At 30.6% G+C, this 25,365-nt stretch overlaps 2 protein-coding genes across 2 annotated transcripts; one reads left to right on the forward strand and one right to left on the reverse strand.

Annotated features, from left to right (window-relative positions):
- Positions 1 to 1,792: 1,792 nt before the first annotated feature.
- LOC100261264 (peroxidase 47) lies at positions 1,793 to 3,463 on the reverse strand. Its single transcript, XM_002267758.4, has 4 exons — positions 2,997 to 3,463; positions 2,671 to 2,859; positions 2,423 to 2,585; positions 1,793 to 2,337 (listed from the first exon to the last, which is right to left on the reverse strand). The coding sequence occupies exons 1-4, from the start codon at positions 3,213 to 3,215 to the stop codon at positions 1,940 to 1,942; spliced, it is 969 nt and encodes a 322-aa protein (XP_002267794.2). The 5' UTR covers positions 3,216 to 3,463; the 3' UTR covers positions 1,793 to 1,939.
- Positions 3,464 to 18,414: 14,951 nt separating this feature from the next.
- LOC100261271 (uncharacterized) lies at positions 18,415 to 25,195 on the forward strand. The gene is made up of 6 exons (XM_002270720.4): positions 18,415 to 18,728; positions 19,705 to 19,758; positions 21,864 to 21,937; positions 22,866 to 22,983; positions 23,095 to 23,153; positions 24,939 to 25,195. The coding sequence occupies exons 1-6, from the start codon at positions 18,579 to 18,581 to the stop codon at positions 25,015 to 25,017; spliced, it is 534 nt and encodes a 177-aa protein (XP_002270756.1). The 5' UTR covers positions 18,415 to 18,578; the 3' UTR covers positions 25,018 to 25,195.
- The last annotated feature ends 170 nt before the right edge of the window (positions 25,196 to 25,365 follow it).

Consider the following 25,365-nt stretch of genomic DNA (forward strand, 5'->3'; position numbering starts at 1 on the left):
TCTTTAATATTTGCAAAAATGAAGGCTGTCTAAGTCTTAGGCCTTGTTTATTGGCTATTTTTTAAAATCATATTTTATTTATATATATTTTAAAAAAAAATGTATTTAACAACTTAAAATAGAAAATAGAATGTATTCAAACAGTATCTAAAAATATTTTTCAATTGTTTTTTTTAAGAATTACTTTTAAAAAATAATTATATAAATATAAAAAATGGTTAAAAATAAAATATTATAAATAAAAATATAGAAAACTAATTAATAATATTTCAAGTTTTCAAGGGAACTTCGTAAAACAAATTTTTAAAAACTATTTTAAAAGGATTTTGCTATGGTACCAAAATAAAAAATTAAAAAAAACTCATTCCGCAGGCCACCCATTGAAACGGATATTTTAAAGGGGACAAATCCAATGCATCTCACATTAAAGTTCTTATTACATTTGATTTTTCATTGGTTAATAATTAAAAATTGATATTATCTACCTAACCATATCAAAAAAATAAGAAAAACTTGTGTTTTGATGGACCATTATTCAACTAATGTAATTATTTCTTAATTAATAATTTTACCTTTGAACACATACCCTTTTTGTGCAAATATTATTTTGAACTTTACTTCGACTTTGCCATAAAACCTTCTTTTTCTACTTCCGGAAACAAGTCTCACTTCTTGCTTAAATCTTTCCTTCACCATATTTATTTGCTAGTTAGTTGAAATTTTAAGTTTAGAAAATAATTATATTAGGCAAGCAAAAATATTATTCCTTAGATCATTATTTATTTTCACAATTTTATCTTCTTCTTTTATCATACCCAATGAATCATTACTAGACAATAATTTGAAACAAATATAAGTATACCAACAAGAAAAAAAATTAACTATTATTTTACAAGTTTCAAATTTGCCTTACTAAAAATGTATCTATGATCTAATAGACCTCTTAGGATTTGAAGGAAGTTTGGAATCATTGTGTTTACAGTAAAAAAAAAATAAATCAAGTCATTAAGTTAGTTTTATAATATGATTTTAAATAGAATGTAGTAGAGTCTTTATTTTTCTTTTAATTCTTTTATACTAAATATGTGAGGGCCCTTGAAGTTTTTATAAAAAAAATGTGATAACATATTATTATTATTATTATTTTCATACTATTTGAGGATATAAACTAATAGAATCAGGATGTGTTAGGGACAAAGTCAACCCATGATAAATTCTTTTATTTTATTATATTCATCTATTTTTTTCTATTTTATTATGATTGTAAGGTAATGACAATGGGTTGATATGAACAAATAAATATCTCTTGTTGGGGACCCATTCCATGTTTTTACTTTTAATGGCTCATTTTGACTCTTCTTCATCTCCATTACTTCATTTAAGATATAGCTTCATAAAACATACTCATGTTTCTCTCTCTAGAAAATCACTAATTGTTTAATCATTCCTTCATTCATGATCAAGTTATTACAATTTTTTTCTGTTTTTTTTACTTGGAGGACTACTAGAAGAAGTACGTCCGGGCCCGGTGACACAAGAAGCAGCTCGATCTAGATCGAGCACGAAACACTGGAGAACATCGGACCTCCCTTGTTTATGTACTCTTTTTCCAGCCTGACCATGATACTGCTAAACTCATTTCACTTCATGGAAAGCTACGTGAATATTCTGCTCCTGTTGCCGTCTCTCAAGTTCTTCACACTCCAAGTTTGGTACTGTAGAACTTTGCAAGAAAAACCACCGAAACAAAAATCATGATAATTTTTGTTAAACCCCAAAAACACAGAAAGCATTTCAAATCCCAAACCCCTATTATTACTTCTTTACTTACGTATAAGAGTTACAACTTACAAGAATCCATACAGAGTGCATCCACATCACTCCTAAGTCTCCTTCTTTCTCTATATATAGATTATAAGGGCAGAAAAAGAAGAATCCATCAGTTAATTTTCCGGCAATTTTCTCTAACTTCTCCGGTGGAACCTTCCTTGACATCAAGCAGCCCCATCTTCAGCATTGCCTGCTGGAAATCCATGGCAAACATGACTTGGTTCATGGCGTAGGCGTTGACTATACGCCTAGTCCTAGCGCTGGTGAACAAGGATTGGTCGGAAAACAGCACCCCCGCTTGCCGCTGCAGCGCAATGTAGTAGGCGTTATCAAATGTGTTTCTGGAGGGATCCAGCGGCTGCTCGGCGTTGTCTCCGGCAGCACACGTCTTGGACAAGACCCTGGCAAAGTTGGAGTTCATGCTGGGATCCGTGTCATGAGTGGAGTCGAAGTTACTCAACCGGGATTTGAATGATGAGCACCTCGCAACTCCTATTGTATGCGCCCCTGCAAAAACCAAACATGAAGAAATAATCATTTCTCCATACAAGACCTTGGATTCCAAACCAAACGGGGCCTTAAGTTGTCTTACCTGATAAAGCCACCATTTCTTGAACATTGAAGCCATGCTTCCCAAACAAGTTGATGAGCTCCGTGCTATTGAGGACTGGAGCAGGGAGGTTAAAGGTGTCTTCGATTCTAGACCTTCTACCATCTTTTCGTCCATTTGGGATTTGATAGAACGGACCTCCAACCTGTTTCAAATCATAATATCGTCATCTTAAGCTACTAACTAATTTGATCCCAAAAATTAAAATCGTGGGATATTTTCGTGCGTACCCAAAAAACAGCATCCCTGGCCGCCATTGCAAGGATATCAGCGCAGGAGACCACACCAGGGCATCGGTTTTCAAGTTCATCCTTTATATCATCTACGAGTTCGTACCCTCGCAGGCTCAGATTCGCTGGGGAATCCTTTTCTGCGGTGTTGTCTTTCGTGGAATCAAGGAGAACCGATCCATCACATCCCTGCAACGTCCCGAAAAATGCTACGCTAAGAAAAATGATTTTCTGGTATTTGGTTTATCATGGTTAAATTAAGTATAATTCAATCAGGAATGAAAAATCCTAATAGCTTAAATTTTGAAGAAAAGAGAAGAAGGGACCTGTATGAAACAGTCGTGGAAATGCATCCGGACGAGGCCTGCAGCAAGAGTTGGGTCGGACTGCAAAGCGCTGGTGACTGAATCCCTCACAATAAATTCAGCAATTGGGCAATTCATCATATAGTAATCCATGCTCAACCCATGAACTCCAAGCCTCAAACCATAGAATACCATCACCTCCATCACCAATAATATGCCAAAAAAATTAGAGACTACCATGTTTGCCAAATTCAGAGAAAAATTTCAGCAAAGCATGTATATTTGCCAAAGCCCAAAACCAATTAGAGCTAGAGAAGAATGAGTTGATGAAGGTTTGTGAGTAGTAGGGAACAACTTAGAATTGAAGAATGTTAAATATTGGAGAGAGTACATGGATAAAGCAATGCATGCACATACATACATAGTGCAGATGATTGGAAAACACAGTGGACTATAAATGGAAAATGAGAAGATTGTTGGAAGGTAGTGGCTTACAATTATTTCCACCTAATCAAATTTTCAATTCCATAATAATAAATTAATAATTAAGTACACGTACTAAACGTGGGTTGACACGTCACAAATTCACGATCCATGGATGTCAACTCATTCCATGCTATTAAAAATTTCAATGCACAAGGTTTTTATCATATACGTCCATGGATGAGATGAGAAGATGATTACATCATTCAATATTTGGAACAAATTGATACAAAATGGGGTGGATGCATGGTTTAGTTTCTTAATTACCAAGGTGAAATCATGTTGCCTTCTTTGAATATTATTCAAGAAAACCCCGAGTGGATATCCAATTATGGCATGGTTAGCAAAGCGATGATTGCTAAGTATGTATGCATCATGCATGTGTAAAAGTAATTCATGTATAGGTGTTTACTTTAAATGAACTTGATGTACATTTTATAATTAATTTTTTATTATAAATAGCCTTAACATACATTATTGGTAATTCAACACCTCATCATGACAAATTTCACTATTTGGAAGCCAGAACAAAACCAATTATTACACCAAATAATGCTAAGGTTATATTTTGTTCTCCCAAAATTTAAGAAAAAAAGAATAGATGGAAGGAAAAAATTAAAATAAAATAAAAAATAAATTTAAAATCAATATTATTATTGTATATGAAGAAATTCAAATTCTTCTCATTTTTCAAGAAAGTACCTCCTCCCCCTTCCATTTGTTGCCTATTTTGACTGGCCACTCTTCATATGAACGAGTGAACTTTGTTTGTGCCATTGCAGCTTTCTGCTACAAGCTACCAAATGCTTCTTTTTAACATCAAGTAGAAAAAGAGATTGGTTTTAAAGATACCTTTTGCGAGGGACCTTACTTACAGGTGAAGAGAAAATTATTTTTTTTAATAAAACTAAACATGAGCTAATAGTTTTACCCAAATGGAATATATTGTTGGCTCATGACGTAACATGACATAAGTCACCAAAACTTTCAACTCTTTGGCATTTTTAAGATTGGTCAAAGTTAAATCAATTTGAGTGGATAAGGGCATGAAGTTTTACGTCAAATTGTGATTATTCAGGCTTCAATCAGATGAAAATGGATGAAAACAATTTTAAACAGATCAATGGACAAGGAGGAATATTGCATCATGGTAATAATAGAAGTTTTTTTTATGGATGGTGGGAGATGATCGAAAGTCAACATGGAAGTGGAGGTGGGAGAGTAAGTGGCAGAAGGGCAGCTGTTTTGCACATTGGTAAGGCATGCACTAGCTAGTGCATGTGCCCACCTCCAGGCAGCAGTTGTAGTAGCAGGTGTGGCTTTATCCTCTCTCATCTAATTTCCAAGTGGACAAACAAATTGCACACCAAAAGTTGGTTTTCCGCGTTAAGGAATTGAGTGGAATCTCACACGTTTAAGTTATTATATGTGGGTGGGGCTGTGCTCAAGAGGTCAATATTCTATATATAAAATGTTTTATGGAGAGGCATGCATGCCGAAAGGTTGCTCCACCTTCACCTAGGCTTATTCATGGTGTCTCCCTCAACCCAACGACACATTGCATCCAATCTATAGACCTCCCAACACTTGTCATTGTCTATTCCATTGTAAGTTATATAATGTCCCCCCCACCATGGTTCCTTGGCTTTCAATCCGGGTCCATTCCATCATCTAGAAAAGTGACAAGAATGAAAAAGCACATGAAAGTTCATGGAAATTGCTCAAAGAGGTGAATATGAGTTCCAAGGTTTCGATTCTTTCTATATTATTGGGTCTCTTTGATTAATAAGCTATAGTCAAATATCACCCCAAGAAGAGTCACGTGCTATAAATCTAATTGGTTATAGAGAAAATCCACTAATTCTAAACTTAGTGATACCAAATGCTAATTAGGACCTTGCATTAGCCAACACCTCCACTTGTACATCATGATGATGATGATGATGATACAACACTACATATTTTTTAATGAACTCCTCCATAACTTAGAGGGCATGTGTTGAACCACCATGAATATGGGAATCATGTAATTATGCACAATTTGAAAAAAAAATACATTTTTTTTAGAATTTTGACTTTTGATTTTCAAAGGGTATGTATTTTGTAGAAAATAATACTTAAAACATGCACTCAAATAATAAAAATATGAAAATAATGAAGATTCCAAGCTTACCCTCCCCTTCCTCTACCTTTTACCACATTTTTTCCCGTCATTATTATTGTTTTTTTTTTAAATAAAAACTTTGGCACGTGTCAATCACCATATCACATTATTTTTCTTTTTTTCTTTTTCCCCACCTTTATAATATCTCTATCTTTTTTTTGTTTTTTTAAATATGCTAGCTTTATAAAATCTTTTTAATTTCATTTTTTAAATATATCATATTTTTATATTTATTAATTTTAATTATTTATGTACATTTATACATAAAATAATAATATATAATAAATAATTAATGAGAATAAATTTAATATAAAAATAAATTCATAATAAATAAATTTAGATCAGGTTTAGGACATTAGCTTTTCTATATTTTTGTTAAATAAAATATTTATTAATTTTATAAATCTTATATATTGTTATATTATTTTATTGTTTATATATTTTTTAAATTTTAATTTTTCATGTAAAAATTGAAGTTGATTATTATAGTTTTAACTTTTTGCTTATCAATTTAATTTGAACATAATTTTAATTTTTTTTCTTGGCTAAAATATTTAATATTTTTAATTAAAAAAGACAAAAACTAGATTGTCATTCTAGCATTTTGTTTTACTCAATTTTTAAAATTTTAACTTATATAAAATAAAAATAAAATATATTTTTCATAAAAAATTGTATTTAATCATTTATATTAATTCTTCTTAATTTTATTAAAAATTAAATTTTTTACATGTTGAAGTTGCACATTAATAACATAACTTTTGGAAACAAGGATACCACTCTTTTATGAAAAAAGTAACTCTGTTGTTTTTATCAATGCACATTTTCAGTATACAAAAAATTTAAGTTTTGATAAAATTAAGAGAAAATTAACATAACTGATTAAATATAATTTTTATGAAAAATGTGATTTATTTTTATTTTATATAAATAAAAAAATTAAAATTTTAACAAAGCAAAATGTCAAAACCATAATCAAGTTTTTATATTTTTCAATTAAAATTTTTAAACATTTTGACTAAAAAAAATTAAAATCAACGATTAAGTTAAATACCCATAAATAAAAAGTTAAATTTGTTTATTATGTATTTATTTTTATATTATTTTTTTCTCATTATTATTGTTATTATTATTTATGTTTAAAATATTCATAAATAATTTAAATCAAAAGATGAAATGAAAAAAATGAAATTAAAAATCAAAAGCTAAAATGAAGAAATAAGGGGAAAAAAAATAACGTGGCATGTTAGTTTGTCATGCTTAAAAACATCGGCAAGTATGAGCAACAAAAAAGAAACAAAATTCATTACAATTTTTTTGATTTGTCAAATCAATTTTTTTTTTTAATAAAAAAAAAAAGAGAGGAGTATAGGAGTTGACCAAGTGGAGAAAAGTTAAAAGGTAATCTTGAAATTTTGTTTATGTTACTATTTAAGTGCATGTTTATTGAATTACTTTTTAAAAGCTTTTTAAAAATATATTTTTGTTGTAAAATAATGACAAATACAATACAAATCAAAGTAGTAAAGATGATTTATATCTTACTTTGATATATAATAGGGAAGAAGAAATCAGAGAAGAGAGTTGAGAAAGTTGAGAGAATGAAAAACAAAGAGAATGAGAGGAAGATAATTTCTTTCTTTTTTCTCGGGATGCTTCTTACATGGGGTGTAAGAAGCCTTTTATAGACTTCATAATATGAACTCTCATTAATATCCCCATTAATGAATATTAATGGTTTCCATTAATAAGTATTAATGGAAGTCATAAATAATACTTAATTAACATTAATGTCGTGGCATTCATTACTTCAATTATAACACTCCCCCTTGGATGTCCACCATATTGAAGAATATGTCTCATTAAAACCATGCTAGTAAAAAACCCTATAGAAAAAACCTAGCGAGGGAAAAAGAGTACAATATTCTTTTCTTGGTATATTGGGACTGCCTCGTTAAAAACCTTATCAGTAAAACCCAGTAAGACAAAACCTGGACGAAGGAAAAAAAAAGTACAGTACACTAACACCCTTTTACAATCATACTTTCCCTCATGTCGATATCCTTGAATTGACGCATTCCAATCCTGTGTATTAACTTCTTGAATGTTGAAGTTGGCAATGGTTTTGTGAATAAATCTGCTAAATTATCATTTGAGCGTATTTATTGCACATCAATTTCACCACTTTCTGGAGTTCATGTGTATAAAAGAATTTTGGTTAAATGTGTTTAGTTCTATCTCCTTTAATATAACCCCCTGTTATTTGTGCAATACATGCAGCATTATCTTCAAATAATATTGTCGGGTCACCTTTGATAGAGGAGAGTCCACATGATTCCCGAATATGTTGGATCATAAATCTTAGCCATATACATTCGTGACTTGCTTCATGAATTGTCAGTATTTTTGGATGATTTAATGATGTGGCCATCATTGTTTGTTCGACAAATCTCCATGAAATAGCAATACCATTGCAATTAAACACATACCGTGTTTGTGACCTACCTTTATGTGGATCTGAAAGATATCTTGCATCTGCATATCCAAGCAATTGTTGTTTTGATTCCCTTGAGTAAAATAAACTCATATGAGTAGTTCCGCGAAGATAACGCAATATATATTTGATACCATTCCAATGTCTTCGAGTTGGAACATAACTATATCTTACTAATAAATTGACAGAAAAAGCAATGTTTGGGACGTGTACAATTGGCAAGATACATAAGTGCACCAATAGCACTAAGATATGATAGTTCAAGACCAAGTAACTCTTCATCTTTTTTGCAAGGACGAAATGGGTCTTTTTTCACATCAAGTGATCGGACAACCATTGGAGAACTTAAAGGATGCGCTTTATCCATATAAAAATGCTTCAAAACTTTCTTAATGTATGTTGATTGATGTACTAAAACTCCATTTGGAAAATACTCGATCTGCAGGCCGAGACAAAATTTTGTTTTTCCAAGATCTTTCATCTCAAATTCCTTTTTCAAGTAATTTATTGTTCTTGTGAGCTCTTCAGGAGTTCCAACAAGATTTAAGTCATCAACATACACTGCAATAATTGCAAATCCGGTTTCTGATTTCTTAATGAAGATGCATGGGCATATAGGGTTATTCACATACCCTTCTTTTAGCAAGTATTCGCTAAGGCGATTGTACCACATGCGTCTAAATTACTTTAATCCATACAAGGATCGTTGTAACTTGATTGAGTACATGCTACGAGGCTTTGTACTATTTGCTCCAAGCAACTTAAATCCTTCAGGGATTTTCATGTATATATCATTATCTATGAATCTGTATAAATATGTTGTAATAACATCCATGAGATGCATATTCAGTCCTTTTGAGACTGCCAAACTAATTAAAAAACGAAATGTGATTGCGTCCATGACGGGAGAATATGTTTCCTCGTAGTCAATACCAGGTCTCTACGAGAAACCTTGTACTATTAATCGCGTTTTATATCTTATGATCTCATTATTCTCATTGCGCTTTCGTACAAATACCCATTTGTACTCAACAGGCTTTACATCTTCAGGTGTTTAGACTACAGGTCCAAAAACTTCTCGTTTTGTTAATGAGTTTAACTCTGCCTATATAGCTTCTTTCCATTTTGGCCAATCATTTCTATGTTGACATTCTTCCACATTTCGTGGTTCAGTATTTTCATCATTTCTTATGACTTCATAGGCCACTTGGAAAGTAAAAATATTGTTAATAACTGTGAAACCAAAGTTTGGTTAATCTTGATTTTGATGATAACAAAACAAGGTTTAGAACTAATGATTATATTTCAAGTGTGATTAGGCAAGACGATTTCCAAAGTGGCAATCCCAAAGACAAATCAAGCCAAGGAGAAATCATGAAAAAGAAGACCATCTCAAAGAGAAGTGTTTTTCAAGACCCAAGCTTCATAAGATCTCTTTGTAAGGTTGTTGGTGCACTAGGATTTTCATGCATTACATTCTTTACTTATGCACCAAAATCATCCAATAGTTATTTTGTTTTAAATATTTTAAGAATTGGATTATTTCATGTTTTTCAATTAAAATCTTATGTTCAATGTTTTTCAAACTTGTTTTAAAAGGTTTTAAGTTGAAAAAGTTGGTTGTTGAGCCAAAAAATGGCTCAACCGATTGAACCGGTTAAGGAACCGGTCGACCGGTTGTGCTCGTCCAGTCGAGGAATGCCAAAAACTTTTTCTCTCTCCCAGTGGCCTTCTCTTCCTGGTTGAGGCCCAACGGTCACCTACCAAGCATTAAATGCTAACGATTAGTCAACCAGTCGACCCCTAGTTTGACTTTTCTCTTCTATAAAAAGGCTCCAATCTTCATTGTTTAAAGAACTTAACCTTCCCAAACCTTTTTTGAATATATTTGAGCCTTGGAAGAGTGTTTATGAGTGCACCATTGTTCTAAAACTTGCATATCTTTAGTGCACCTTTCAATCCTAGTATTCTTGTATCATTTGAGCTTAAAGTTTTTGTACTAGGATTTTATGAGATCATTTATTTATAAATCTTTGAGAGGAAGTTTCTTAAGTGTGGGGTATCACTTGAGGGGTTGTTCAAGAGTGGGATATCTCTTGAGAAGTGTAAAGGGTGTTTGGAGCCAAAAATCCAAGATGGTGAATTGGAACCATAATCCAATTGTATTGCTTGAAAGCTTGGTTTGGAAGCCTTGAATTTGTGAAACCTCAAGCTTAGGATTGAAACTAGAGGAGAGTGGATGTAGGTCAGGTTACGCCGAACCACTATAAATCTTGTGTTTGCATTTTCTCTTCCCTACTCTTTTAATTTATATGCAATTGTCTTTATATTGTTTATTATATACTTGCATATAATTATCTCTTACATTCACATAGTTTAAATTAGCAAAAAGAGACCATCACCCTATTCACCCTCCCCTCTAGGGTGATTACCATAAGTTGGATTAACCTAATTTTTCTAACAATAACAATAGTATTTCAATCCAATTTTTTTCCCGTGTGTACATAACTTAATCCGGCTCCATTCCATCATCTAGAAAAGTGACAAGGAATGAAAAATCACATGAAAGTTCATGGAAATTGCTCAAAAAGGTGAATATGTGTTGTTGATTTGAGTTCAAGGTTTCGATTCTTTCTATATTGTTGGGTCTCTTTGATTAATAAGCTATAGTCAAATATCACCCCAAGAAGAGTCCTGTGCTATAAATCTAATTGGTTATAGGGGAAATCCACTAATTCTGAACTTAGTGATACCAAATGCTACTTAGGACCTTGCATTAGCCAACACCTTCACTTGTACATGATGATGATGATGATGATGATACAACACTACATATTTTTTAATGAACTCCTCCATAATTTAGAGGGCATGTGTTCAACCACTATGAATATGGGAATCATGTAATTATGCACAATTTGAAAAAAAAATACATTTTTTTTGGAATTTTGACTTATGATTTTCAAAGGGTATGTATTTTATAGAAAATAATACTCAAAACATGCACTCAAATAATAAAAATAATGAAGATTCCAAATTTACCTTCCCCTTCCTCTTACCATCTACCACATTTTTTCTCGTCATTATTATTGTTCTTTTTAAAAATAAAAACTTTGGCACGTGCCAATTACCATATCACATTATTTTTCCTTTTTTCTTTTTCCCCACCTCTATAATATCTCTACCTTTTTTTTTGTTTTTTGTTTTTTAAATATGCTAGCTTTATAAAATCTTTTTAATTTCATTTTTTTTAAATATTTCATATTTTTATATTTATTAATTTTAATTATTTATGTACATTTATACATAAAATAATAATATATAATAAATAATTAATGAGAATAAATTTAATATAAAAATAAATTCATAATGAACAAATTTAGAGGTTTACGACATTAGCTTTTCTATATTTTTATTAAATAAAATATTTAATTATTTTATAAATCTTATATATTGTTATATTATTTTATTGTTTATATATATATTTTTTATTTTTTATTTTTCATGTAAAAATTAAAGTTGATTATTATAGTTTAACTTTTTGCTTATCAATTTAATTTGACCACAATTTTAATTTTTTTTCTTGGCTAAAATAATTAATATTTTTAATTAAAAAAGACAAAAACTCAGTTGGGTTCTAGCATTTTGTTTTATTAAATTTTAAAAATTTTAATTTATATAAAATAAAAATAAAATATATTTTTCATAAAAAATTGTATTTAATCATTTACATTAATTCTTCTTAATTTTATTAAAAATTAAATTTTTTGCATGTTGAAGTTGCACATTGATAAACATAACTTTTGGGAACAAGGATACCACTCTTTTATGAAAAAAGTAACTCTATTGTTTTTATCAATGCACATTTTCAGTATACAAAAAATTTAAGTTTTGATAAAATTAACATAAATGATTAAATATAATTTCTATGAAAAATGTGCTTTATTTTTATTTTATATAAATAAAAAAATTAAAATTTTAACAAAGCAAAATGGCAAAACCATAGTCAAATTTTTATATTTTTCAATTAAATTTTTTAAACATTTTGACTAAAAAAAAGTTAAAATCACGATCAAGTTAAATACCCATAAATAAAAAGTTAAATTTGTTGATTATGTATTTATTTTTATATTAATTTTTTCTCATTATTATTATTATTATTATTATTATTATTGTTATTATTATTATTATTTTTTATGTTTAAAATGTTCATAAATAATTTAAATCAAAAGATGAAATGAAAAAAATGAAATTAAAAATCAAAAGCTAAAATGAAGAAATAAGGGGAAAAAAATAACGTGGCATGTTAGTTTGTCATATGTTAAGCTTAAAAACATTGGCAAATGAGTAACAAAAAAGAAACAAAATTCATTATAATTTTTTTGATTTGTCAAATCAAATTTTTTTTTAATAAAAAAAAAAAGAGAAGAGTATAGGAGTTGACCGAGTGGAGAAAAGTTAAAAGGGTAATCTTGAAATTTTGTTTATGTTACTATTCAAGTGCACGTTTATTGAATTACTTTTTTAAAGCATTTTAAAAAATATATTTTTCCTTTTTAGTATACATTTACATAGTTCTCCCAATATGAATTAGGCTTTGGAGAGTGTTTGGAGCCCCTTTGCAAATATGTGTTTTTTTTAAACACAATATGATGTATTGATTCCGAGAAAACCTAACTTGTCAAATCCGATAACATTTGAAGCAAATACACAAAATTTAGGAATTTTAAAAAGATAAGTTGTCTCAAGTGTTTTGCATTCGTCAGGGGTATTTGACCACTTCTTTGGGGTACTCGGCCACTTTCTAGGAAAACTTGAAAGCTACATTTCATTCTCGGAGAGTTAAAGGAAAATGTAAGAAAAAAAAATAAAGAGAAAAAGTACAGGAAAAGATAAAATGAAGAACAAAATATATTTAAAATTAAAAAATTATTTTATATATTATTTTAAATTCGTTTTATTTATTTAACTCTTTTATATAAATATTAAATAATTTAAAACTATATAAGTTTCTTGCTAATTTTAATTATATTTGACTTTCTTATCTATTTTATCTGGTAAAACTAAATATAAGAAAATTATTTTTCTTAACATTTTTTTCTTTCCTTATATTTTCTAAGAATAAAAAATAGTAGAAAGCTTCATGACAAATTCATATTTCCTATCCATTTTGTGTTTTGCTTCAAGGTAACACCCTTTGTTATCATTATTAACTCAAACATACTCAATCTAATAATAGTCGTTCGTAAAAATGGTATTACTTGTTTGTATCGAAGTTTTATTTATTTGCATTTATGTGTTCTTTAGCCTTATCGGTATATCATTAATACTGAGAAAATAAAGGGCTAATCTAAATAGATAAAAACACCTAAGAGGAGGAGGAGGAGGGGAGGAGAGGGGGGAGGGGGGTTGAATTGGAGTTTTTTTTTAAAAAAAAATATTTTTAAACACAATAAAATTAAGTACAAGAAGTACAAATATAAATAGATAAGGTTATAAAAAGCAAACTCATATTTATAGTGGTTCGACGCTTCCTTGCCTACATCCACTCTCTTTAATTTCCTAATCGATTGAGGGTTTCATTTATACTTGAAGGTTCAACCAAGCTTCTAATCACTTTTTACACTTGGATTCTGGCTCCAATTGGCTCTTACACAATCTCTTCAAGTATTTACTAACTTAAAGGTTTTAACACTCAATTAACAAGTTTAAATCTCTCACCCTAGCTCAACAATGATTCAAATACAACTCAAGACTACGATGAATCACAAATGTGCACTAAAGAATATGCAAATTGAGATTTAATGCACCAAGAAAAGAATGAGAGCTTTTATGGCAAGAACAAGTAGGTAAATAAATAAATGCAGGTGTTCTCTTACATAAATGAAGTGAAGCTCTTAATTTATAGGTTTCTAACCTCAGGAGCCAAAAAAATCAAAAAGCGGCCTCGACCGATCAAGCTAGGGGTTGATTGGTTCACTGGCAGTTGGAGCATTAAATGTTTGGCAGGTGATCGTTACTCTCAATCGGATCTCAACCGAGCCTTGATCGAACCTCGATCGGGAAGGCAAACCTCTTGATCGGGAAAGAAATATTACTAGAAGAGAGAGAAAGTTTTTTGCATCTCTCGATCGAACCTCGACCCGGAAAGAGTAATTAGTCAATCGATACTCTAGTCGGTTGAGCCAGTTGGCCAATGCCTCAACCAGTTCACCATTTTTGGCCCGAAAACCTATCTTTTTTTGGTCTTTTTGCTTCTAACACTTAGGCAAGGTTTCTAGGTAAAATAATATGTCAATTTTGAAACATTTTGCCTAAGGTTCATTTGATAGAACTTGGATTTTGATGGAAATGTAACTTTAATGCATAAACCGAGTTTTCAAATATGCATGAAATGATATAAAAATCCTAAGTACACTCATGCATTCATCTTATATATGTTTTCTATGATTAAAAAGTATTGATCTTACATCCATTAGGTCATTTGATGAATTTTCAAATTAACACCTGAAATTCTTTATAATTCAAACCAATTAGTAACTTAATCATGGTTCGTTATCATCAAAACATGATTAGGAGAACCCTTAAGCTAACAAATATTATATTGTGCATTTAATTAGAAGTAGAATAAAAGTCATTATTAGTTTAATGTGATGAAATTTTATGTGTCAAAACTATATTTTAAAAATATTTTTATGAAAGATAGAAGATAATTATGATATTTTAAAATTTTTATTTAAATAGAAATCTACCAACTGCATCAAATTTGAGGGAGAACAAATTAAGGTATGCAAAAAAACCAATTAAATTAACTAAACCAATCAAACTAACTCTAATCAATTTTTAAAAATATTTTAACAATTTCAGTTTTCTAAATTAAAAACTGAATTAGACCCATTCAATCCACGGTCTTCCATTTAAAAAACCAAAAATAAATTAAATCGAACCGTACCTACATGGTTTCTTTTATTTATTTTTTCGATGATGGGATACATAGTATGATGAACTACATGGACTATAACAGGAGCTATTCATATCATTGGATTATAATAATAAGATTTAAAACAAGTTGTGACCAAGTGATTTAAACAGTCTATAAGGTAATTCATCATATTAGCATTATGTGAGGTTTTTAATCTACAATGTTCAATTATGATTTTTTTTTTTTTTAATTTTGGCCAAAACATGACAAATAAAAAAAGGGTTTTTATTGTTAAATGGAACTTAATCAAAGCAAATCAATCAATTTCTTTAAAGCTATGTTTGGTTCCTTGAAAATTTGGAGGGAAATGCAAATGAAAGAAAATAGAGAAGAAAAATATAATGAAAGAAAAAATGAAGAAAAATAAAAAATAAGTTTAAATTTAATAAATTATTTTTATTCGCTTCTTCAGACTCATTTTACTTATTTATCCCTAGCAAGATTAAATAATTTAAAAATATATAAATTTTAAATTAATTTTAATTATATTTGATTTTCTTTTATATTTTTTTTTATAGTAAAACCAAACATCATAAAATCATTTTTCTTAACATTTTTTTCCTTTTCCTAGTATTTTTTGAGAACCAAATATAGTCTAAGTTTAATTAATTCGGTATTTAATATGTAAAAATTAATTAAGTCCATCTGATTTAATATTAATACTTAAAAAACTTTCCCAAATAGGGCTTTTATCAATAAGGATAAGGACTATCGTCTTGTATTAAAAAATGTATAAAGGTATGAAATATGTGATTAATACAAACAAAAAGTTATAAGAGTCTAAAAATATAATTAAGTATGAATAATACAATCAAGGTATGAAAAGAGGAACTTGATACAAATAATATGACCATGATACAAAACTGTAATATGAATCTCTTGGATGTTATTGTTAAGATTAAAACACTCTAATCCTATTTTCTGAAAATGATAATAAACCAATGTGAAAAATAAAGCATAGAAACGCACGAGATTTATAGTAGTTCAGTTTCAATGTGAGAGTTACATTCACTTATAATTGTTGCACATTTTCACTATGATGAAAAAAAAGTACAAGAGAATCCTAAAATGTCTTACCTTCTAGGTTTTTATTTCTTCATTTTTCTATTTTTCTTAATATCTCAAAAAAATAAAACTTTCCCTCTAAGTTGGCTATACCTTAAACATAATATGCATAGGGTAACCAAATCATATGTAAAATCCCCAAAATACCCCAACTTAAAATATCCTTACTATTAGGATAATAATTAGGCTCCACCGAATTTTTCTATGGATAATATACTATCAATAACATGATTGAATGACCAAATACAAATGGCCTTTTAAGCAAGGCTTACACCCAATTTTTTGGGCCTCTTTTTGTACAACCATGGACCACTGTGGGCTTATGTCAATATTAAGCTGAAATCTATTGGGCCCAAATGTATAATTACAAGGGTAACGGTTTAATTCCAATAATAATAATAATAATAATATTTCAAGTGAATATTTTGAATCCTAATGTTTTAGGTCTATTTGGGAACTATTTAAAAAACTGTTTTTTTATTCTTTAGGACAAAAATTAGTTTTTTCAACATTAAAAAAAAATTTACGCTTTTTTTAGAATTTTTTTTTTTAAATATAGTGATTTTTTAGAATAAATTTAAGTTTTTTCCACTTATTTTCTCTAAATTGTTGAGAAGGAAGACTAAGAAGTCCTTTTATATAACCCTAAACTACTACAACAATTTTTTCTTCTTCTTCGTTTTAGTAGAATTGAGTTTTAACATGTAATACTACTCTTGACCTTGTTTATTGAATCAGGCTAGAGTTTGACTCATTGTCATTAAAATAAAATTTAGGAAGCTTAAGTAGCTATACTTTAAAGGTATAAAGGTGATTGTATTCTCTCACTCTCTTATAATAGCGACACTCCAAATCACAAGAAACAACACTTTACTTAATGATTTGTACTCTCTTAAATATTTGATTGAGTGAATAGTTGACTAAACTTACATTCTAGAAATAATGTTTGAATAAATTTGAAAGATGAATGACCAAATAAAGAAGGAATTGATAGAATGTTCCGAATAAATGATACAATGAGGATTCCCTATTTATAATTGTAGGTTATGACTATTAGAGAGGTTGTGCCTTTAAAACACTAGATATGTCTGTTAGAAAGTTGTGTTTTAAAACTTCTACGTATCTATTTTAAAAGAACATGTCTTTTCTAAAAATAAGTATCCTATAACTTTGAGTCTAAATTTTCATTCATGTATAAGTGGTTTTGAGTTACTTCCTAAAATAAATTTTCAATAAAATGTCAGGGAAAAAAGATAGAAGAAAAATAGAAGAAAAAATGAAAATAAAATAAAAAATAAAGTTAAATTAAATAAATTTTATTTATATGTTTTTTCAATGGTAAACCAAATATAAAAAATAAATTTTCTTAATACTTTTAATTTTTATTTTTTATTTTTTTATTTATATATTCTTGATACTTTCTAAGAAAGGTTTCCTATGGGAATCAAAATCATAGCAAAACTAGATATGTGTTGGCAGATCAGAGGATTGGCCGTGTCCATCAACTCCCCTTGTGTTCGCCGTGGGCGCTTGGATGAATGCACTATAAGGTTAGGATATACGCATTTCCTAACAGCAATTGCTTTTAGGAGAGTTGGTAGTTGAGGTCCTACAATATGTATAAGAAGTAATATTTTCTTGATTTTTATATTAAGTTAAACTATTTTTTAAGCTAAGATGTTTTTTTAAATAAAATTAATCAAACAAGTATTGGAATTATTATTGAATTAAAAAAAATGACTTCTAGAAAATCAATCAAAATAGGGCCTTATATGAAAGGTTAGTCTTAAAATTTTGGTTCGTACTTACTATTTATATTTTATTAATTAATATTTATTATGATTTCATGCTATTATATCTTCTAAAAGAATGGATTTTATAAAGAAAAAAAATTTATCACATGAAGTTTGCTTGTGATAAGTTTTTATTCTTTAATTTTTATCGATTTAAAATGTTATAAAACGAGAATAAATGCAATACAAAGAAAAATAAAGAGAAATATATATTACTCTCGATAATAGATAATGAGGACGAGACAATGAGAGAAGGGAATTTCTTGTTGGTCGAGATGGTCTTTGTATAAGAGATGGAAAGCTTTTTATAGGCCTCACACAAGTCTTATATTAATGCCTCAATTCGCTCGATATGAATGGAAAAGTTATTATGTTGTTTTTAATACAAGGAGGCCACCTTGCATTTACAACACAAAAAATAATGTTAAGATTGTGAACTCTTTACGCTAAAGTTTTGTGGAGTTTAGGTGAGCCTAACCCAGCCCAAATGGTGGGCCCACGGGGGTGGCATTTCAACTAGGGGCCCAAAGTTATTTTTCTGACTTTCCCTTCCGGAGTGCTAAAGCAAATTTTCTCACAGTTTCTCACTTGCCAAACGGAGGCGAGGTTTCCCCAGGGGAAAAAAATGGAGAAGATGAACCACGCATTCGAGAGGGTTAAGATTCTAGTTGGAATGGAGGTGGATGACGACCAAAACGTCGCCGCACCACCTGATGATGGCCCATTCTCTTTCATGGATGACTTCAATCGCGACTGCACTTTGTCCACCAAACAGGTCCGTTTGGATGTCGAGAAAACGCAGGAAAATCAAATCATCATTTGCACCTTATAGTTCCTTTTATTCTGCTTTCTTATAAGAATAAACATTCGCACAATTCCATCACTTTTGCTTCCCCGAATCAGCTAGGGTTTAGCGTTTCACAGTTGCATTTTTCTTTATTTTAAAACTTAGGGCTTTCAGCTGAAACCCGCGATTTCTAGGATTTGAAAGCTAAATGTATAGTCAGTGTTAAACACGCGCATTAGCTGGCTTGGAAAAAAAAAAAACATGTCTATTTCGAGGTTCTTCATTTTTCTATTGCCCCATTTGCACCTCTAAAAGTACTAGGGAAAGCAAAACAGTGGGGAGGGATCTCAGATTCTCTTGCTTGATTTAAGATGGAAAATATGAAGGAATATGAACTATAATGAAAATTATTTAAAAATTTATTCATTCTTAAATTCTTTGTTCTTTGTGTAAAAAGAGAATAAATTTCGAGAAGGTTCAGAGGCAAAATTTATTTAACTCAGTACATGGTTTGATTTTCCCTCCACTCTTTCTTTCTTTTTCTTCTCCCCTTTTTTCTCACTTTTTGTAGCCCAAATAGAGCCTTACAAAGCTAATAATGTTGTGATTATTCACATGTAAAAGGATCTGCTTTCAACAACCTCTTTTGCTTTTCTTTTGATTCCAATGCTCTCAAGTAATCAAGTTTTTGCCTTGAATTTCAAATTAGAATATTGGTCTAGGGTATAAATTGTTAAAAGAAAAGTTGAACAAAGACAGGTTTATGCCATTTATGGACTTTGGAATTGCATAAGACTGAGATGGATTTTGGCTCCATTGGTGTTTGGGAAAAGAAAATCTTAAAAAATTGACTGCAAAATTTTCTTTCTGGATCCAGAATATCTTATGTTTCATGGAATTCCTTTCAATATCTCTATTCCCTGTTTGGATTTTCTGACCAATTGATCCCTCTCATATTACACAGAGATTTTATGGTTTTGCCATATGCTTGGCTGCTGGTTTAACTTGTACACTCTTGGTAAGTTCAGTCATTGAATACTTTCAGTCCATCTTTTATTTCATTGTCAGTTATCATATGTTTTCTGGTTTTCTATATTGTTGGTTTTAAAAATTGAATACAAGCTCACTTCGCTTGTCTGAACAGAAACCTATTTATTCTGGGAATTAAAACTTCTCTATTCTGTGAAATCTAAGATAAGTAGTTATGTTATTGAATGAAGGTTTTCTGTTTTATTAATGGATCAGGGCTTTCAAACTCTAGTTTACTACTCTTGGTTTGACTCTTCCTCATTTGAGTTTTCAAGTTCTAGTTAATGAGCTGTGCCTATCAAAAAAGAAAAAAGGAAAAGGAAAAAAGATTCTACTGAATGAGCTCAGGTTCTAAGCCTGAATTCTGCTATTCTTTATTTTCTTCTTTTTTCTTTTCTCTTAATTAGATGTTACCACTCTTTCTCATTCTATGACTTTCTCCTATAATGAATTAGTATTTTGCATTTGGCATTGTCAAAGAACCTGGAAGACCTAGCCATTAGAACTTGTGTGAAGTGATTATGTAGGAAACTTGCCTAATGTAGCTAGCACTTAGTTTTTGGGATTTGAAAAATGTCAATTGAAACTTCTAGTCTTGGCTTTAAGTTTAATTGCGAAATTTAGCTTACTGTTGCTTTTTCACACTTTTTATGACTAGAAATGCAAGTAAAATTGAAAAACTGTCCATGCTGTCGCACAAATATATAATTAGGTGCTGTTTTTAATATTTGTGCCCCTCTCCTGACCTTGTAATACATATACAATTTTACAAATTCATAATTAAAGAGCCTATCCTTCGAGGATCAGTCATGGACGTAACCAATTCTTGTTAATTTTGAAGACTGATGACCGTCAAGGTGATCTGTGCAGAGTAGAACTGATTAACTCACATAAACCCCAAGACTGGTCAATGTGAAATAAGCTTTCCCTTGCTGCCTTAACCTTATAGTGGATGTCCGTAGAGTTGACCTTATAGTAACTTCTCTTTATCTTTTCCCTAATTGGGTATCCATGTCTATTGGGCTGCTAAGAAGCTCAAGCTTCCACCAGAAGGGTGGGCATCTGGGCTATGATACCACCTTGCTTTGGTATAAGGAGATAAATCATATTTTCCAAAGTGAATTTCTGGAATGGAGTGAATATGATGTTCTAATTCTGATGTTTGATTAAAGTTAATAATTTAATATTTCTAGAAAGTATTGTTTCCTCTTCTAGCATTTGATTATGTTAGGAATTGCTTAGGAAGTAGTGTAATTTCACATAAGAGTCCTCTAAATAATATCTACTAAAATTATTTTAGTTTTAAATAAAAAAAGAATAAAAACGGTTGTCCACTTCCTTTTTATTTTCACTTTATAAGGGTAGTGCGGGACTGGGTGGGGGAAGAGGCTGAGCAAAGCGAGGCTTAGAAAACTAAGTGCATCTTAAACAGGGTAGTCCATGATCTCATACTTGGATATAAGAACATATCCCCTAGTCAAGTTACCAATTAACCAAACGCACCCTTAGTTAACATGATACTGAAATGAGACATCAACACTTGTATGAACATCCTTGAATGTGTTCCACTTTCAACAGGATTGATATTTAACTTGAGGTAGTTTGTTTGCTAAAAAGAGATCAAAATTCTTAAAATTAGTGGAACTGATAAGAAAGAAGAACTTCTCTCAATTGAGGCTTCTGTAACTATTTGAATCAGTTGAGATAAATCTTTCAATTTAAGAAGAAAAACAAGGGACAGCATATAACTTAAGATTTTCATTTTTATTGTTTCCTTTTCCTTGATTTTCAGCAGCTAATCAGATGGTAAAATTTAAAATTCTGGATACCAATGTAATCCTCCAATGTTGTATCAAACTTGTCTATCTAAACCCCTTATGTTTCTGCTGCAAAGATTGAAATATTTCAGGTTAGCTCACTTGCCATTGCTTGTGTTGACAAAAATTTGTTTAGCTGAATTACTAGCAAGTCTTCAATTTTGATAATTATGTGGTGTCATGGCTGGAAAATTGGTTTTACTATCAAACTGGAGATGGATATTAGTGGCCTTGAAAAAATCTAACTTGCCTATTTTTGTTCTTTCCCCTGTGACAGTCAATGCTTGTTTTCTTCAATCCAATCAAGTTCGGGATAACATTCACCTTTGGCAATTTGCTTGCACTTGGGAGGTTTGTGTTACTGTATGCCTCATGTTATTAGCAAGGTTATGATTGTTAAGTGATGGCATGTTTATTTTACTGCACTTCAGATAGCAATCAGGTTAAAATCATAAATGTACAGGACTTTGCATCCATTAACATTTAGAGCATCATCTGCCCTTTTATAGTTGTGGATGTCATTATTATTTGTTTTATGAAGGGAGAAGGGCTATGCTCATTTTATCTTTCTGTTTCATGTAGCAGTCTGATTTGTATAGTGAAGTTTCTTGAATGTCTGTCCATTATGTGGCTATAATCTGATCAAAACAATTACTTATCAAAAAAAAATATCTGATCAAAACAATTAACATGTTCACCTTTGAGCTTGAGAACCTTTACCTTGCAAGGTTTTAAAATCTTCGTCAATTTGGTCTGACCAATATGAAAATGCAACTCCAAAGTATTTTAGTTTTGACAAGGTTTGTAAATTAAATGTAATCTCATAATTTCATGAATTTTTTAGTTGTTTAAATGTCAGTTTCAGGGACATTGTTTAGGTTGTTAGTTTTCCTAGTACACTTAACATTTTAGATTATGTTTTTTTTTTCCCATATGATGTCCTTTCTGGTCCCTTGATGGAGTTCGAGAAAATCTATTGATTAGAGGTATTTTCCCATCCTGTGTTGTCTTTATATCTTTAACATGGGCCAGAGGGCTTGGATCTGGGGTAAGTTCAATTTTCTGAATTTGTGAGGAAGTTTTGTTATTTTCTTGCATATTCAGATTAATATATTAGTCATATCTCTGTCATACTGTCTTTTCAACAAGTCATTAGACTAGCTTTTTTCTGATGAGACTAGCTTTCTTCTTTCTTTTTTGTACTCATTTTCTGTGGGTTTTTTTTCCCTTTTTTTTTGGGTGTATTTCAGATGCTAAGTTGGAGTGTTTTGTATGGCAGCACAGCATTCCTCATAGGCCCAAAACGGCAAGTGACCATGATGCTTGACCCTGTTCGTATTTATGCAACAGCCATATACCTTGCAAGTATAATAATTGCCTTGTTTTGTGCTCTCTATGTAAGTTGCCTTGTGGATATATGTATTTCCACTGTCATCTTAAATATCCTTATTCTACCTTACCTTTTGGTTTCTCATGTTGGACAATTTTTCATTGATTGGATTGGGCAGGTTCGTAACAAGTTATTGACACTCTTGGCAATCATGTTAGAGTTTGGTGCACTAATTTGGTATGTCAAATTACACATGTTCTGCTTACCATTCATTTCTTCTATTCATCATATTCATATTTGATGACATGTAGAAACCACATGAAATTGAAATTATTGTTGTATAGTTCCATTGTATTTGAGTGTGGAAATGACCTATGTTTATCTAGGTGTCAGATTTTTTGAACTCCAAAATTTAAGCTAAAAGCAACTGGTCAAGAAGAATCCAAAATTTAGATATGGATGCGAGGATATGGCATAGTAGAAGGAAAAAGGGAAAAACCAATTAGACAGCAATTATAAATAAAGATATCTTTCTTCTTTAATCTCTGACTTTTCTCCCTTATCTTGAAATATTCTTAAATTATCTCTTTTTTCAATGTAATAATCTACTAAGGAAGTTGAAAATAAAAAATAAATAAATCAAAATCAAACAACCATATCTAAAGCAAAGTAGGAGTATCCAACAAGGATCCCATACATACCCATGTCATGTTGTGACAACATGGGGACACTGGGTGAAATTGGAGAGTTTGGGTATCATAGGAAACAACAATGAATTGAAGTTATTGCATCTATAGTTCTGTGCCTTTGAACATCCAAGTTTGTCTTGGAGAATTGTCTCATTAGAAGGACTTATGACAATGAAAAAACAAAGAAAGCCTATTCTTAAAATTTTGGAATGACTCAATTTTGATAATGTGTTGAGAGAAAGTCAACTGATTTTAGATGATGTGGAAAAAAAATACTAATGGTTAATAGCAACATGTTGCAGTGCCTAAGTTAGACATGGTAATATTAAAGTTAGCATGGGATATTAATTTGACCAGGGCTGTTGATGTGGGGCCCAATTGAGGCCATATACAGTATGTTTTAGATGCCAATTGCCTTCACATGGTCACACTCATGCTCTCCCTCACTTGTTCTACTTTCCACACCATTTCTGCAATGCTAGATCACTGTCTTCACAATGCACCTTGACCCTGAAGACCTATCTCAGTTCCTACAAACGAGCCCTAAATCACCAACATTAAATGCCATGGTTTCCCAATGTGGTAAGCCCTGCCCACTAATGCATGACTAGAACTTCCACGTTTGTTTTATGCTACACCAATTGTTGCAAGTTAAATTGATTGACAATGATCATCTATCAACAAAAACTTCAATTCTTTATGGCATGTTGGTATTAGTAGTACTTTGTCATATTTGATCTCCTTGAATAGGATATATGAAGATTTTAAAGTACTTTTGGCTGTCAATTACTTTCCATTCTGCTGGTCTTAATCTGTTGCATTGCAATGTATGTCCCTTGTGTTAAAGAGTGATTATGGAATGGGGTCAAGCCCATCATAAGTTTGATTCTTATCAAAAGTGGATTAGCTCAACATATAAACAGTGAGAGAAGGTTTTGTTTAATTTCTTTTTGTTATGTTAACCTGTAACGGCTACTCTCTCTCATGTAGATATTGTTCACTTTGGATCTAATGAGTCCTCACGATTTTAATACATGTCTATCTACTTAAGTGAAATCTATTTCATATACAAAGTTAGCAACTTTTTGCCATATGACATATGGGATATCACAATCACTTCTAACTCAAAACGCATAATTTTGGTGCTTGTTAGAAGTAGAGTGCCCCAGAAAATGAATAATGCGATTACGCTGATATACAAATAGAGATGACAAAGCTTTTCTTTTGGTTCTGAAATAATGAAGCAAAGTATTCGTTTTCTTTCATCGCGTACTCTTCCATTTTCCTGTTATTCCTCATGTATTTTCCCTCAATGATTTTGTTGAATAACCAGGTACAGTTTAAGCTACATCCCCTTCGCGAGGTCCATGGTTTCAAAGATCATGGTTTCTTGTTTTGACACAGAATTTTGAGGTGATGTATGGTGATTGAAAGACCCTAGAGATGAATACGATTCAGTGAAGACCCATATGGCTGTTCCGTGGGTTGCGGACAGAGGTTGTTCCAACTTAATCAAACCAAAACATGAACTGAAAGACTAATTCTCTCTGTATAAATCACTCGTTGAGCTTCATAGTTTTCTTTCTTTTATTTCTTGCTTTCTGGGTTATGATATGATATCTAAATCCCCTCTTTTTCCTTTTCCTTTTTATTTTTTTCTTTTTTTTAGCAAATATTCAAAATTTCATATTTACACATTATTTAGCCTTCAATTTCACGAGGAATTAAGAAATATATATATATATATATATATATATATA

Source organism: Vitis vinifera, chromosome 7, assembly GCF_030704535.1.
Source record: "Vitis vinifera cultivar Pinot Noir 40024 chromosome 7, ASM3070453v1".
NCBI lineage: Eukaryota > Viridiplantae > Streptophyta > Magnoliopsida > Vitales > Vitaceae > Vitis > Vitis vinifera.

What these genes read in the sequence shown, in the direction of transcription:
- LOC100261264 (XM_002267758.4), bottom strand. Translation starts at nt 3,215, where the DNA reads ATGGTAGTCTCTAATTTTTTTGGCATATTATTGGTGATGGAGGTGATG. An exon ending in TCCACGACTGTTTCATACAG is followed by an intron (nt 2,860 to 2,996) that starts GTCCCTTCTTCT and finishes GGGACGTTGCAG; the next exon opens with GGATGTGATGGATCGGTTCT. An exon ending in AGAAATGGTGGCTTTATCAG is followed by an intron (nt 2,338 to 2,422) that starts GTAAGACAACTT and finishes TGGTTTTTGCAG; the next exon opens with GGGCGCATACAATAGGAGTT.
- LOC100261271 (XM_002270720.4), top strand. Translation starts at nt 18,579, where the DNA reads ATGGAGAAGATGAACCACGCATTCGAGAGGGTTAAGATTCTAGTTGGA. An exon ending in CCTTGTTTTGTGCTCTCTAT is followed by an intron (nt 22,984 to 23,094) that starts GTAAGTTGCCTT and finishes TGGATTGGGCAG; the next exon opens with GTTCGTAACAAGTTATTGAC. An exon ending in GAGTTTGGTGCACTAATTTG is followed by an intron (nt 23,154 to 24,938) that starts GTATGTCAAATT and finishes TTGAATAACCAG; the next exon opens with GTACAGTTTAAGCTACATCC.